The sequence below is a fragment of the Rhinolophus hipposideros genome (assembly GCF_964194185.1).
Source record: "Rhinolophus hipposideros genome assembly, chromosome: 5".
Taxonomy (NCBI): domain Eukaryota; kingdom Metazoa; phylum Chordata; class Mammalia; order Chiroptera; family Rhinolophidae; genus Rhinolophus; species Rhinolophus hipposideros.
The window spans coordinates 28,411,468-28,427,716 of record NC_138051.1 but is presented as its reverse complement, the minus strand read 5'-3'; the positions used below and the strand labels follow the sequence as shown (position 1 = coordinate 28,427,716).

Genomic DNA, 16,249 nt, shown 5'->3' with positions numbered 1-16,249 from the left:
AAGCCACCAAGTTTGTGGTAATTTGTAAAAGCAGCCATTGGAAACTAATACAGCATCAAAAAGAATATAAATCTTAAGAATGAATTTAACAAAATAAGTGCAAAAATTATGGTCTGAAAACTAGAAAAAACTGTTGAAAAAAATGTAAAAGACCTAAACAAATAGACACCTCATGCTCATGGATTAAAAACCTTAATATGGTTAACATGGCAGCATTCTTCAAATTGACCTACAGATTCAACACAATCCCTATGAAAATTCCAGGTTTTTTTGCAGAAACTGACAAACTGATCCTACAATGTATATGGAAATGCAAGGGATCCAGAATAGCCAATCTTGGAGGACTCACACTTCCTGATTTCAAAATTTATTATAAAGGTACAGTAACTAAGATAGTATGGTACTGGTATAAGGACAAACATATAGATCAATGAAATAGAATTGACCATCCAGAAATAAACCCATACATTTATGGTCAATTGGTTTTCCAAAAGGGTGCAAGACAATCCAATGGGTAAAGAAAAGTTTTTTCAACGAATGGTGCAGGGGCAACTGGATATGAAAATGCAAAAGAATAAAGGTGGACCCCTATATCACATCATCCACAAAAATTAACTCAACATGGATCAAAGACATAGCTAAATTCTTAGTATAAAACATAAGCATAAATCTTCATAATCTTTTTTTAAAAAAATTTTATTGGGGAAGGGAAACAGGACTTTATTGGGGAACAGTCTGTACTTCCAGGACTTTTCCCAAGTCAAATTGTTGTCCTTTCAGTCTTGGTTGTGGAGGGCCCAGCTCAGCTCCAGGTCCAGTTGCTGTTGTCAGTTGCAGGGGGCACAGCCCACCATCCCTTGCCAGAGTCAAACCTGGCGACCTTGTGGTTGAGAGCCCAGTGGCCCATGTGGGAATCAAACCGCCAGCCTTTGGAGTTAGGAGCACAGAGCTCCAACTGCCTGAGCCACCGGGCCTGCCCTTCATAATCTTGTATAAAGCAATGGTTTCTTAGCTATGATACCAAAACCACAAACAACCAAAGAAAAATTAGATAAACTGGACTTCATCAAAATTAGAAACTTTTGTGCTTTAAATGATATAAACGATACACATCAAGCAAGTTGAGACAACCCACAGAATGGGAAAAAATACTTGCAAATCTTATACCTGATAAGGGACTTGGATCTAGAATACACAAATAATTTTTACAACCAATAATAAAAAGACAAATAATCCAACTAAAAATGAACAAATGATCTAAATAGACATTTCTTCAAAGAAGATATACAAATTGCTCATGAGCCCATGAAAAGAAGCTCAACATCATTAGCCGTTAGGGAAATGCAAATCAATATCACAATGAGATACTAACTTCATACTCACTAGGGTGCTTATAATTAAGAAGACAGATTATAACAAGTGTTGGCAAAGCTATGGAAAAAATCAAAACCCTCATTCATTGCTGATAGGATTGTAGAATGCTGGGTCCTATTTGGAAAATAGTCTAGCAGTTTCTCAAATGATTTAACAGAGTTACCATATGGCCAAGCAACTCCACTCCTAGGTATATACCCAAGACAAATGAAAATATTAGTCTCCACAAAAACTTGTATACAAATGTTTATACCACTATTCACAATAGCCAAAAAGTGGAAACAACCCAAATGTCCATCAACTGATGAATAGACAAATAAAATGTGGTATATCCATATAATGAGATATTATTCAGCAATAGTAAGTGAAAGTGCCAGTCACAAAAGACCGCATGTTATATGATTACATTTTAATGAAATGCCCAGAATAGGCAAATCTATAGGACCACAAAGATTAATGGTTGCCTAAAACTGGATGTGGGGGTGGGTGTCGGGGAAAAAAGGAGTAACTGCTAATGGGTACATCCTTTTAGGAGGTGATAAAACTGTTCTAAAGTTGATTGTGGTGATATTTGCACAACTCAGTGACTATGTTAAAAATCTCTGAATTGTATGCTTTAAATGGATTAATTATATGGTATGATTTATATGGTATGGTATAGTGCATATAGTACATAAATCTAAAAAAAACTGTTAAAAAATTTACTCAGTATATATGTGCAAATGCTATGAATGATGTTATGGAACTGTTGAAAGAAATAGAAAACAGTAAAGTTAATAAACTTGTGTTCTTTGCCAATAATTGTTGGTTGAGTCCTGGAAGAGTTTTGCAAAGATTTGCTATACTGTTAATGGCAAGATTTTCTTGTAACAAAATGGGTGACAAATACTTCATAATCATAAATGAAATAGGAGATTTGACACACACCGAAGAGGAGGCGGCAAGATGACCAAGGAGCTCATGAATTCCTGGGTCATAAATTCAAGCAGGACTCAGCTGGGCAATTCTTCTATTCCATGTAACATCAACTGAGGTCAAGCTGTGGTTTTCAACTGACAAATAAGCTGATCTGAGGAGTCCAAGGTGGCTTCACTCACATGGCCGACATAATGGCAAGGATGACTAGAAGGCTGGACTCAGCTCGGACACTTGGCTAGAGGTCCTACACGTGACCATTATAGCTGGCAGACTCAGGGTACTCAAACTACTTACATGGAGACTCAGAGCCCCCTAAGAGTTTTAAAATAAATCTACTGGAAGCATCAAGGATTTTTATGACCCAATCTTAGCAATCCCTTCTGCTACATTCTGTTGGTCAAAAAACTCACAAAGGCCAGGGGAAAAATAAATAAATAAGGCAGTGCAATTTGTTTTGTCGTTGATATAATGCATATGAACAGACTAAATTTCAAGTTCCAAGGAAAGGAAAAACTTATCTGTAACCTCACTAGACAAGTATGAGAATTTATGTTGAAATGGAAACATTTCATAATACAAATCCTGATAAACAGTACAAAAAGTTTTTGTTAAATGACTGAGTAGTCTGTTAAAGCACACTGAGCTTCCATGCTGGGCCTGAAACAGCTAATAAATATTAGAAGCAGAGGCATGGACACTGGATACCCCCCTGCCCTCTTTCTGAGTCTAGCAAGATTTAGAAACCAGAATTTCCCCCTCCCTGGCTACTGAAATACGGGGATTATTCCTTAATTCCAAAAGGCAGCTTCAAGTCAGATCTGATTTCTAGTCCTAGGTCCGCTCTGCAGTTGCAGGACAAACTCAAGACCATCATTTTGCCCTTGCAGTGCTTATTTCCTAAGGCAGATGATGGGAACAATTATACCATCGAATTTATTCTACGGGTGAGAAGCAGGAGTGAGCTGACATATTTGAGAGTATTCAGAAAATTTGAGGTATGGCATAATGAAATATTCATAGACTGGGTTTAAATCAAGTTCTGCAGTGGACTGTGTGACAGGGGCAAGTCAGGTAAAACAGAACCCCCTTCCTTAATTTGTAAAACGTACTCCCTTTCCTGTCCCCAAACTGGTACCGTGTTCCCCCGAAAATGAGACCTAGCGGGACAATCAACTCTAATGCGCCTTTTGGAGCAAAAATGTATTTGAGACCCGGTCTTATATCATATTACATTATATTACATTATTATTATGTTATGTTATAAAGATCCTGTCTTATATTAAAATAAGACCGGATCTTAAATACATTTTTGCTCCAAAATAAGACTGGGTCTTATATTAATTTTTGCTCCAAAAGGCACATTAGAGCTGATTGTCCCGCTAGATCTCATTTTTCGGGGGAAACACGGTAGGAGTGAGGAGTGTTGGGGCAGCATCTAGGGGTCTTTCCGTAGCGCCCCCAGGTGCGCACGACGAGTGCCCTGGTTGTCAGCGTCTAAACCCTGGCTCTGGGGTTCTCTGGCCCAACTCTCTTATATACAGATAAAAGTCCAGAGACCGAGTGACTTCTCCATGATCACACAGGAATACTGTCAGAAAACAGACCCCAGAGCCTTGGGGTCTTTGAAGAATCTGGCGCGGCTCGCCTTGGAGCAACAGCCGGACATGGCGGCTGCACAACGTGGTCACCTCCTCTGAACGAAGTCAAGACCTGCCACCTAGCAGCCGGTTGAGGTCCCGCAAGGGAAACCTCGAGGAAAGACTGCGGCAACCTGGAGCCAATACTCTCTCAGTTTGCTCCACTGGCTCCTTTTTTCCATTGGGCTTCCCTAATTGTCAATCAATCATTTGCCAAGTTTTTATTGGTTTAGCTTCAATCATTCTATTCAATCTCAATCACAGGCTTCAAGAGCATCTTTACGTCATTAGCTCGCCTCTACGCCTGATTAATTCAGTCAGCTCTTCTATTCCATTGGCTGGACCCGGCCTCTCCTGTCGTACATCCTGTTTGGGAGGAAGTGAGAGAGCCTCTATTCCTATTGGCTTAGATTTGCAAGCGGCGATTGTCTATTAGCCTATCAACAGGAAGTACGGTCCCGGAAGGGGCGGGTTTTGTGAAAATGGCGGCGCCGGTGAGCACGGTGTGTCTTGTTTCTTGGCTTGTTATCGTGAACATTTCCTTTAGCCTAAGTAGCTTGAGGGAAATTATTGGCCGAAGGAAGGGTGGTGATGAAAGTAGCTTCAGGGACCTTCCTGGCACAGCGGGGTAAAAGCTACAGTAAGGAGACGGGGGTGGACCACTCTTCAGTAACCTGAGGGGCTGGCGGGGTATGAGGCGAGGCTGCTTGTTCACTGGGGTAGGAAGGTCGGAAGTCTGGGGTGTCCGAAGGAAAAGTGGGGGTTTTCCATCTCAAACGTCCTGTGGAAACAGTGGCTTTTCTTTACTCTCTTTCCTATAGGAGGTGCTGGAGTCAGACCTACCAAGTGCCGTGGCACTTTTGAAAAACCTCCAGGAGCAGGTGAGTAATATCACTCCTTTGGAATAAATTAATCACCGATTGGCTTTGACTTCGTGTGCCTCACCCCCAAACTTTGGTGATTTGGGGGCATATATTTGAATGCTACCAAATACCGTAAAAGCAAAATGATTTGATGAAAACTTTCAGGCTACAGAAGTAGTAATTGTAGTAAAAGTAATTGGTTTTTGCATGCAAAAGAACACAGAAAGCTCAGAAAAGAAGTAATCTGAATCAGTTTCCTTTGTTTTTATAATTAAGGAAATCGATGCTGGGGAAAGGTGATGTGATTTGCCCTTTGGGTGCCCAGCTAATATACATTTATATAGTCTATGCATTGCAAGTTCAACTAGTACAGATAAACTTACAGTCCCTCCAGTCTGTCCCAGGCTCCATCACCTCTTCATGGTTTGGCAAGATGGTTTCTTTAGCTTTAATAAGACGTGAAGAATTTTTTCTTTTTAAAGAAGTATCAGAAATCATCCCTTCTGTACTTCCCCAGAACTGAAAAGAAGATAGTATTGTACGTTGGGCAGTATTTCAGATAATTTTTAGGTGGCATTGGTTAGGTTTCACCCTTCACAGCCCACAGAGATCACTTGATGTATTCCAGTCAGCTGTTTTATTTGGACTAATTTCAGGTGATGGCTGTAACTGCACAAGTTCAAGCTCTGACCAAAAAAGTTCAAGCTGGAGCCTATCTTACAGAGAAGGTAAGACATACTTGAAGAGTAAACATCCCCTGACTTGATGTTCTCAACAGTTCTTTCCATCATAGATATATTGAGCGTCTTGTATGTCCCAAGTGCTGGACCTTCAAAGATGAATACAATCCAGTTTCTGTGTTGAGATGTAGTGGAGAAGACAGATTAAAGCAGTAGATATAAGCAGTAGCAGACATGTTGCAGAGTCATAATGAGTGTTGTGGTAGCCAAGAAAACGGAAATAATTGGCAGAGGAGCAGAGGAAGTCAGGAAAGGCTTCTCAGAAGAGGTAACAGGATTGTGAAGAATAAATAGGAGAGGAACATAAACAGAATGTGCATTTTTTTCTGGCCGGAACATGGAGGGTGCAGAAAAGAAGAAGGTTCCTGCTGTGCCAGAAACCCTAAGAAAATTCCTAAGAAAAACCGAAGGAATTTCGCAGAGCTGAAGATCAAGTGTCTGAGAAAGAAGTTTGCCAAAAAGATGCTTCGAGGGCCGGCCCGGTGGCTCAGGTGGTTGGAGCTCCATGCTCCTAACTCCGAGGGCTGCCGGTTCGATTCCCACATGGGCCAGTGGGCTCTCAACCACAAGGTTGCCAGTTCAATTCCTCGAGTCCCGCAAGAGATGGTGGGCAGCGCCTCTGCAACTAAGATTGAACACGGCACCTTGAGCTGAGCTGCCGCTGAGCTCCCAGATGGCTCAGTTGGTTGGAGCGTGTCCTCTCAACCACAAATGTTGCCGGTTTGACTCCCGTAGGGAATGGTGGGCTGCGCCCCCTGCAACTAGCAACGGCAACTGGACCTGGAGCTGAGCTGTGCCCTCCACAACTAAGATTGAAAATTACCTTCTCCATGAGGTGGAATGAAGAAAAAGACCACCCACTTTGTAGAAGGGGAGATGCTGGCAACAGGGAAGACCAGATCAACAGGCTTGTTAGGAGGATGAACTAAGGTGTCTACCATGGGTATTTTCAACAACTTGAAGCTGAACGGCGCCCCCCGCGACTGGGATTGGAGGGACAACAGCCTGACTTGGAGAGAAGTCCTGGAAGTACACACTGTTCCCCAATAAAGTCCTGTTCCCCTTCCCCAATAAAAAATCTTTAAAAAAAAAAAAAAAGATGCTTCGAAAGGTGAGAAGGAAGCTTATCTATAAAAAAGCGAAGCACTACCACAAAGAACATAGGCAGATGTCCAGGACTGAGATTCGGATGGTGAGGATGGCAAGAAAAGCCGTCAACTTCTATGTACCTGCGGAACCCAAATTGGCATTTGTCATCAGGATCAGGCATCCATGGTGTGAGCCCAAAGGTCCGGAAGGTGCTGCAGCTTCTTCGCGTTCGCCAGATCTTCAGTGACACCTTTGTCAAGCTCAACAAGGCTTCCATTAACATGCTGAGGATTGTGGAACCATACATTGCATGGGGGTACCCAAACCTGAAATCATTAAATGAATTGATCTACAAGCGTGGTTATGGCAAAATCAACAAACAGCGAATTGCTCTGACAGATAACACATTGATTGCTCAATCTCTTGGTAAATATGGCAACATCTGCATAGAGGATCTGATTCATGAGATCTATACTGTTGGAAAACGCTTCAAACAAGCAAACAACTTCTTGTAGCTCTTCAAATTACCTTCTCCATGAGGTGGAATGAAGAAAAAGACCACCCACTTTGTAGAAGGGGAGATGCTGGCAACAGGGAAGACCAGATCAACAGGCTTGTTAGGAGGATGAACTAAGGTGTCTACCATGGGTATTTTTGTAATCTAGTCAGTTAATAAAATAAACAGCGACTGTTTTCAAATTGAAGAAAAAAAAAAGAAACAATGTGCAAAGGCACAAAGGTCTGAAAGCATGGTGATATTTTGGGGAAGAAGGTAAGTCATTTAGTGTGGTTGGATGTATATTTCGTGTGTGTGTATGTGTTAGGGATAGAAAATTTGATTGGGAAAGGAGTCATTCTGTGAAAATCCTTGTCAGCTGAGTAGTTAACTGTTGTATTCCATCTAATCTAAGATGTTGTAGATTGGGGACATACCACTCATTTTTACTAAGAAAAAAAATGCTGTCTGTTAATCTATGACATAATGCTAAGACACCATTGATTAAAAGATACATCCTGGGGTGGCCAGTTAGCTCAGTTGGTTAGAGCGCAGTGCTCTTAACAAGATCGCTGGTTCGATCACCACATGGGCCACTGTGAGCTGCGCCCTCCACAACTAGACTGAAACAACTACTTGACTTGGAGCTGATGGGTCCTGGTAAAACACACTTAAAATAAATAAAAGTAAAAAAAACAAGATGCATCCTGATTTCAGAGATGTCAAAATACGAAAATGATGTGCATCTTAAAATTGAAATATGGTGGTTTTGATATTAAGGTCTTGTAGAACCTTCTCAGATCATTGAGTGTGGGGCAGTATAGACAGAGGGCTATGGATCACTCATACTTGAACTGGAAAACTTTGGTGTTATCTGTTTTATATATTGAGCTTTTGTGCTAAGATGTTATTAAAGCAGAATATTCCATAGGTCAAAAAAAGAATGAAAATCATTGCAGTAGGATAATAAGGATTTTTAAGCATGGGGTTTACAGCAGGTTTGTGCTTTAGAAACATAGCTAACAGCATTTTTAATATATTCTCTTGTTACCTTTTCTTTCTCATCGATCAGTTTTGTTCTTGTCTATTTTTATATTCTCTGATTTTTTTATCTTTGCTTTCTCTTCCGTTGTGTTTCTGTCACGTGTTTGTAACTCAGTTTGTACTGGACAGTGCCCAGGCCTGTCAGAAGAGCTTCCTTCTCAAATTCTTGGCTGTCTTTATTTTGGGCACTATGCTTTGCTCCATTTTAATGGATTTTGAGGTGGGCTGCCAGCTCGTGTCTTAGATCACTATATATTTGTTTATTCATTGAACAAATCTTTACTAGCTTTCATGACCAAATTCTTCTAGGTGATTTATAGGTTACAAAGTGCTTTCATGTTACCTTATTTGAGCCTCATAAAGAAGGAAGTACTATACATATTACAGATGAGGAGACTGATGTTATAAGGTTAAGTGACTTACCCAATATTTGACTACTAAATGTCTAACTCAAAACTGAAACTCAATTTGTCTGTCTTTTAATCCTTTGCTTATCTTCCTGTATTACACTAGTGCTGTTCAGAGCTTAGCGTGTTGGTTTAATACCCATGGCTTGATACCCATGGCTTAGGTGTCAGACTGAGTTTGAATACCAGCTTTACTCCTATTACAGTGTTATCTTAGGCAGAGAATTTAACCTGTCAGACATAGTAGGTCTTCTCAGCATGGACTTTTTCAGTTTCGTTATGCAACAATGAGTCCTTTTTTAAAAAGTAACTATAACTTAAGTCATTGTTCACACATGTTACTTTCTTTTATTTAAAAGAATAAACATAATGTTCGATTTTTCTGCCTATAAATATAATTAACTTTTAATTTTACGAAGTTTGGAACATACATAAAAACACAAGAAAATTAAAAACCAATATAATCACGGTTCTGAGATAACCACTAGGGTACATGTTTTGAAGATTTCGTTATAAAAGTAATACATGCTTGATGGAAAAACAGTCTCACAGCACAAGCACTCCATTTTTTCCTTTTCCTCATCTCGATCTCCAGGGTTAGCAGTTGTTAATTGTGTGTTATTCTCCAGACATTTTTCTCTACATATAAAATGTATACATCATACACACTCAACCCCCCCGTTGGTTGGAACCATATTACACATACTTTACATACTGTAGAAAGTGTGTTAACATGGAATTAAGTTAGTATCACAGGAATTATGTATAGATCATTGTGTTTACCTGTATCCTGTAATTCCATTGTATGGGAATAAAATCAGTAATTATTTTGGTTAAATTAGTTTAAAGTTCAACACTGGAGACTATTTTTTTTTTTTTTAGTTTCCAGTGTATAAAACAGTGTAATAGTTAGACATTTACACCCCTCACGAAGTGATAACCTCTGTTTCCCAATCTACTACCCCTCTGACATCGTATGTAGCTGTTATACTTCCACTGACTATTCCTTATGCTGTACCCTACATCCTGTGACATAATATACATATGTATATATATTAAATTCTAGTTGACATTCATTATTCAGCTTCAGGTGTGCACTGCAGTGGTCAGGTCCATGAAGTGGTGGGGACCATTTTTGATTGTCACAACTTGAGGACGCATCAGTGGGTAGAAGCCAAAGAATTAGTTGTCCCCAAAGGGCAATGCTCTGAGGTTGAGAGACGCTGCTGTAAGTCATTTTGGGGGCTACTTTATTGATTTTCTTGCTCTTATTGTATTCCAGTACTGCTCTGAGCTTAGCTTATGTTATGTTAGCATAATTTTCTCTGGCCATTTTAGGTACAGCCACGACCTTGAGACTACTCCAGATACTTTATATGAACTGATTGGGAAAAACTTGAACTTGGAAAAAATTATCCTGTTTGTTCCAGACGCTCCTCCTGAATCTTTGGCTAAAACTGAATTTGCATATCTTACTGTTTTGTTCAACTCAGGGTCTCAGCCTCTTGGAAGTGAAAGACCAGCTGCTGCTCATGTACCTTATGGATTTGAGCCATCTCATCCTGGAAAAAGCCTCAGGAGGGTCTCTTCAGGGACATGCTGCAGTTTTGAGACTGGTGGAAATTCGCACGGTATGAACCATTTGGTATCTTAGAGTTCTAGGTTTCCAAATCCTGAACTCCAGGACTGTAACACACCAGCTCTCATTTAAGTGGGTTTTTCATGTTTGAGTGAAGAAATCAAATGGAAAGAAAAGTAATCTTCTCTTTATTTGCTCAGCTTTGTGCATATTTTAGGTGCTTTATCTGGCAATTTAATGTAGGGACTCTGATGTGTCCTTTTTAACCATGTTACAGGTTTTGGAAAAACTTCGTCCCTTGGACCAAAAACTGAAGTATCAAATTGACAAACTAGTCAAGACTGCAGTGACAGGCAGCCTCAGTAAGTGGGGGAAGCTGGAAGGTTATGCGGCAACCATCATAAAGTCCCAAATCTTATAAAATCTCTTGGTTTTTTTAATGTTTCAGGTGAGAATGACCCACTCCGTTTTAAGCCTCATCCCAGCAATATGATGAGCAAGGTAGGGGGTGCTCTTATCCTGATTTTTCTGAGGAATCTAAGCCTGAATGAACCTCATGGTGATTCTGGATCTTCTGGGATTCTTTTATTACTTTTGATTCTCACCTTGTACTTTAGAATGCTGAGTATGAGATTCCCCCTTCTCCTTTTGCTTGTATTTCCGCCTTTCTAGGTTTTGTTTTGATTTCAGTCGCTTGTCTGACTAACACTTCCTAAGTTTGCAGACACTGTATTCCTTTTGTAGTTGAGCTCTGAGGATGAGGAGGGAGTTGAAGCAGAGGAAGGCCAGTCTGGAGCTTCAGGGAAGAAATCTGCAAGTGGAACAGTTAAGAAATATGTTCCACCACGCTTGGTTCCGGTACATTACGGTATGAACTGTGGCCACTGCTTCCTCAGCACAAGTTGTGTTTCTCTTCTCTTTTTCTCTGTTCTGGGATAACTCTTGCTAATTTTTATCACGTAGATGAAACAGAGGCTGAGCGGGAGAAGAAGCGCCTAGACCGAGCTAAGAGGCGCGCATTGAGCAGCTCTGTCATTCGTGAACTTAAAGAGCAGTACTCGGATGCTCCTGAAGAAATCCGTGATGCTCGGCACCCACATGTTACTCGCCAGAGTCAGGAGGATCAACACAGGTGTGTGGGCCTGCAGTTAGATGGTGTTTCCGACGCTGTAGAGACTGGTCCTTCTGCTGTGGGTGAATGGGCTCAAGTCTGGTACCAAGAGAACCCAAATCATATAGAAAACGGAGTGGAAACGTGGGACAACAGTTTAAGAATTAGAGGTTTGAAAGTACAGAATAAGAACTAGGAAAAAATCAAAGTGTTTTTCCCCCCAGCTATTCAGGCAGAATAAATGCCATGTGAAGAGGGATATATCCAGTTCTACCTAGTAGGGCTTTAACATTCCGTATTTCGCTATCACAGCTCTTGCTTTTGTGCAGAAGGCAGTATAGGCTGGTTTTTAATGTCATCAACAGATAAGGTTAGGGAAGAGAAGTAGAAAAGAGATTGTAACTTGAATGCAGAATCATCAACTTTGCCCGTGTGGCAATCTCTACAGTTGATCGATTTGAGTGAAAGGGCCCATGTAGAGAATCCTATTTATAGAGCTGAAATATTAGAATTTTCTGATAAAATACTTGAAATATGTCTATGGATGCGCTGAGTTCTAGGGAGGAGGGGAGTTATAGCACAAATAGCATTTCCTTGAGGAAGCTCAGTATTGAGCATTCAGTATGTCCTTACTGAATATTATATTGACCAGCTATGAAATTTCTTGACAACTGTTTGAATAAGGAGTGAGTAAATACCTGGGCCCAGCTTCTTGGCTGCAGCTTTCTATTTTATGGACGGAGCATGCTGGAAACTGTCTGTGTTTCTCTGGCAGGATTAACTATGAGGAGAGCATGATGGTGCGTTTAAGTGTCAGTAAGCGAGAAAAAGGACGGCGAAAACGAGCAAATGTCATGAGCTCACAACTTCATTCCCTCACACACTTCAGTGACATCAGTGCCTTGACAGGAGGAACCCCTCATCTTGATGAGGTGAGGTTGTGATACATTGGGGGGAGGTGACCTTCATGCTTTCAGCCAAATGTATGTGGCGCTTTAGTTACCATGAGGAACTTGGGAAGGAATACTAACACTTGGAAGTGCACTGCCATTCCTTCACTTCTCCATCTGTCTCCAGGATCAGAATCCTATTAAGAAGCGGAAGAAGATACCTAAGAACGGTCGAAAGAAAAAAGGTCAGTGAATGGCGAGGACGGAGGTGATCAAGAGCTGGGTGGGGAGGACGAATTGGGATGCCATCGTAGGTCTTACCAACCCCCTTAGTAATTCGTCCATAGTGGGCATTAATCTCTTTAGAGGTGGGCTGTTATTTTTCTTCTTTCCCAACCTAAAAATCAGCATCATTCACAGAAGAGATTTCTGGATCCTTTCTCTAAGGTCCCACAGCAACTGTTCAGGCTTCCTTAAATAGAATTATAAACACTGTAAACATGTCACTTGAAGGAACCGTTATCCCGTTTCAGTTTCTATCTACTTCTAGTCTTTTGTCCTGGGAGAAGATAGAGTACTGCCTGGGGACACACCCTTATTGAGCCCTTCTCTCGAGATGTCTTTTTGTTCTGTCCCTTCAGCTTTTCCAGCTGTCCTTTGCCTCATTCTTGGTTTCCCTTCCTTTCAGGTTTTCGGAGGCGGCGGTGATTATGGATATATATATATATATATATATATATATATATATATATATATATACATCATATACACACACACACACACATATGTAAATTTTTTTTTTTTTGTCATCCTGGGATACTTCTAATGTCACTGTATTATAGTTTTTTCCCCACTTGGAATATGTTTCCTCTGGACATGTGGAAAGATCTTTATTAATAAAATTGATTTTACTTATGAATTGAAGCCCCTTTTACACATGTATGATTCAGTCGCTGGTTGTGGGGTATTTTTGGGGAGAGGGCCATAATAGGGAAAGATGAGATTTTGGGGGGAGTGGGAAAAGTTTGGCTTTATGTAATTTACTTTGATAATAGAAACTAGAAATTTGTTATTTAACAACAACAACAAAAAATAGTCAGGAGATTAGAGGACTATCAACTGTTCAACCTTCCTTGCCCCAAGTTCCTGCATTTGTTACAATATAGATAATCTGAAACACGTGGATTTTAAGTTTTATTAATGTATCTTGCTAACCACCAGGTGGCGTTAGTAGTTCAGAAAACCTGTGGTGCTGAACTAATCAAAAGCAAGATAGAACCTTTCCTCATCAGCGAGTTACTCTTGTCTCCACTTCCCTGAATGTTTTTCTTTTTTGTTTTTAAAATAACATGAACATTGGGCTGCTCTTAGGTCAGTTATTGAAAGTTAGTGTATCTGGAGAGATAGTAGAGTGAAGGAAAAGGCTAGAGTGTGAAGAATCAGTATAGTCTTGTGTTTTTCAGCCTCTTTGACCCTCCTTCAACTAAGGCTTCAGTTTACTTGTCGGTGAAGGCCAGCCCTGTTACAAAGAGCTTGCAGAAAAGTGCCAGCAAGCAACAGACAGAAAATTCCTAGCTTAAAGACAAAAAGAATGAACTATCAACCCAAGTCAGGAGGCTGGTGAGAGTTACATATCTGAGATCTTGTTTTCTGTTCAGAGAATGACCTCTGTTAGTGAGAAATCCCTCAGGCCTTGGATAATAGAGAAAGGGAAAAGAGGAATAGAAAGAGATAGAAGTTGAGGAGTCTGTAGAATTAATTCATTGGAGTTTAAGAGTCTCATGAACACCTAATTTTCGACTCTGGCATTCCTGGGCAGTGCCATGGAGAAGGATATAATTTGGGTCATTACATCACCAAATGTACCTTGTTGATTCTGATTCCTGTGAATCAGAAACCTTGTTGATTCTGATTCCTGTGAATCTGGATTTATACTGATCTGTCTGATTAGGGTAGGGTCTGTTTTCGGTCAGCTGCAGCCTGGTAGAAAGTAGTAAGGAGACAGCCTTGTACTGTTTTCTGTTAACTCGGTGATCTTGGGCAAATGACTTAACATCTCTGGTCTTTTCATTTTCCTCAGCTGAAAAATAAACATGTTAGACCAACTCTCTGAGATTCCCTCCACAGCAAAGAGCCTGGAGCTGTTTCTCATGGTTGACACCAAGGTGTGCCTGTGTCTGGCTGAACTAACCGGGCAAGAGGTTCAGTTAAAAAATGCTTTAGTTAGGACCACTACGTTTGCTTCTTAGGACTAACTATTGCATTGGCTTCTAGTTTATTAAGATTTTTGGATTATGGGAACTGCTGAGGGATAGGAGGTGCTTTTTTTCTCTCTCCCCCCCGTATTTTACTGGAAGATGACTAGCACCAGGACTGGGGTGAGGGCTGTCTCCCCAAAACCTCAGACTACTGCTCAGACCCACGTCAGCCACTCGTCCCCTTCCTCCTGGGCCTAGGCTCTTCACACAGAGGCTCCAACCATAGGGACAATTCCAAACCAATGAGAAGCCAGGAGATACAACAGTCCTGGGGCACAGGGAAACTGAGCCAAGAGGTACAGACACATCAGTCTCTAGGCAGAGGCTGCCTCAGCTCATGCAGGCCCACCCAACACTGCACCACAGGCCGACCCAGCCCGCTTCAGGCCCAATGCTTTTGTCAAGTACACAAGTAAATGGCAGAGCTGGAATGCAAATCCAGGCTGCCTGGACCAGAGTCCAGGTATCCCTTGATGCTTATTTATGTATTTATGTATTTATTTATTTATTTTTAAAGATCTTACTTTGTTGCATACTGACCCAAGTACTTTACACTTAATCCTTAGAAAATACATGTCATCTCTAGATTGCTAGTGAGGAAACTGAGACACTAAGGTTATTTGCCCAAGGTTACACGGCTGATAAGTTAGAGAGCCAGTGGTCTGGGAACACAGAACGGAGGACCTCAAATACCCTGCTCCTCCCTCCATACCGCCCCATTTCTATTCGAGGCCTCGCCTTCAAAGAAACCACGAGTTCCAGACACTCTCTGGCCTCTTGGTGGTACAGCAGTGAACTGAACAGATAAAAACCCCTCTCTTTGTAGATCTTGTATTAATTCAATCTAGTTGTTAATCTCTGAACATCTTGTTATCCCTGGCCTTCTACATGACAAGCATTATTTGAAAGGTTTTCAACAAAAAGTTGAATAATTTCCAAGAATAATTGCACCAGAGTCATCAAACAATGTTTAGAGTTCATGGTTGTACAAAGTTTTACATGGATTCTCAATGCGTAAAACAGGTATAAGTGAAGTTACTTTCGTTAAAGTGGGGGTGAGGAGGGGTCCTGGAGCTCCATGTTCTCATGGCCCTCTTTCCCCAAGATTTCTGAGGCACTCCAAGGAACCTGTAGAACTCCATAGAATATAGTTTGAAAAACACTGTTACAGTAGTAGGACAAGGGAACTGAGACCTCAGTATTCAGGGTTTCTTTATTGCTGTTGTTTGTCTCTCTCATTCCTACGCAGAGATTCAGTTCTCTGATCGCTCAGACCACGTGAATGTCAGATTTCCTCAGTGCATCGCTAACAGCGGATCATTCGTTCCCAGTGCTCATTAAGTAACGTCTGTCATTTAGCGCACATGAGCATCTGTTCATTTTATCAAGTGATGGTAGAGAGAGTGTTGGCTTTCTTCCGGACAAGTAATTTCGCATCTCTGCCTTAGTATTTTCATCTGGGGGTGGGGAAGACTTTGAACAAGGTCTGTTTTTGCCTCTCAGGCTTTTGTTATGATTTTATGAAGGCTTGGGGGAGTGTCTGTCAGGAGTTTACAGCAGTCTTCATGGATATCTTACTAGGAAAATAAGTTTTGTGTATAAGGAATGAATAACCTGATTGCATCCATTTTCAGCACCACGGAGAGTTCAAGTTCATTCCTTGTTTGGGGTTGGTGGAAGGTACAGAGCTGGATGGTGTAGACCCCCCCTTTTGCAGTTCCGGTTATCTGTCCAGTCCCCCGTTCTGATTGGTCCAGATTGAGTGGGAGGGAGTCAGCCGCAGTCCTGAGTGTTCCCATCCTCCCTGGGATCAAGTAGGTGTGCAAACCTCAGATTTCTGTTT

The 16,249-nt window shown here is 41.1% G+C and overlaps 1 protein-coding gene and 1 pseudogene across 2 annotated transcripts; both read left to right on the top strand.

Annotated features, from left to right (window-relative positions):
• Positions 1-4,389: 4,389 nt before the first annotated feature.
• NGDN (neuroguidin) lies at positions 4,390-12,973 on the top strand. The gene is made up of 11 exons (XM_081049460.1): positions 4,390-4,432; positions 4,751-4,810; positions 5,449-5,520; positions 10,062-10,199; positions 10,425-10,509; positions 10,596-10,648; positions 10,892-11,015; positions 11,111-11,279; positions 12,034-12,190; positions 12,336-12,393; positions 12,837-12,973. The coding sequence occupies exons 1-11, from the start codon at positions 4,412-4,414 to the stop codon at positions 12,854-12,856; spliced, it is 957 nt and encodes a 318-aa protein (XP_080905586.1). The 5' UTR covers positions 4,390-4,411; the 3' UTR covers positions 12,857-12,973.
• LOC308498116 (large ribosomal subunit protein uL30-like) lies at positions 6,620-7,255 on the top strand (annotated as a pseudogene). Its single transcript has one exon. The product of its transcript is annotated as a large ribosomal subunit protein uL30-like (transcript).
• Positions 12,974-16,249: the final 3,276 nt, after the last annotated feature.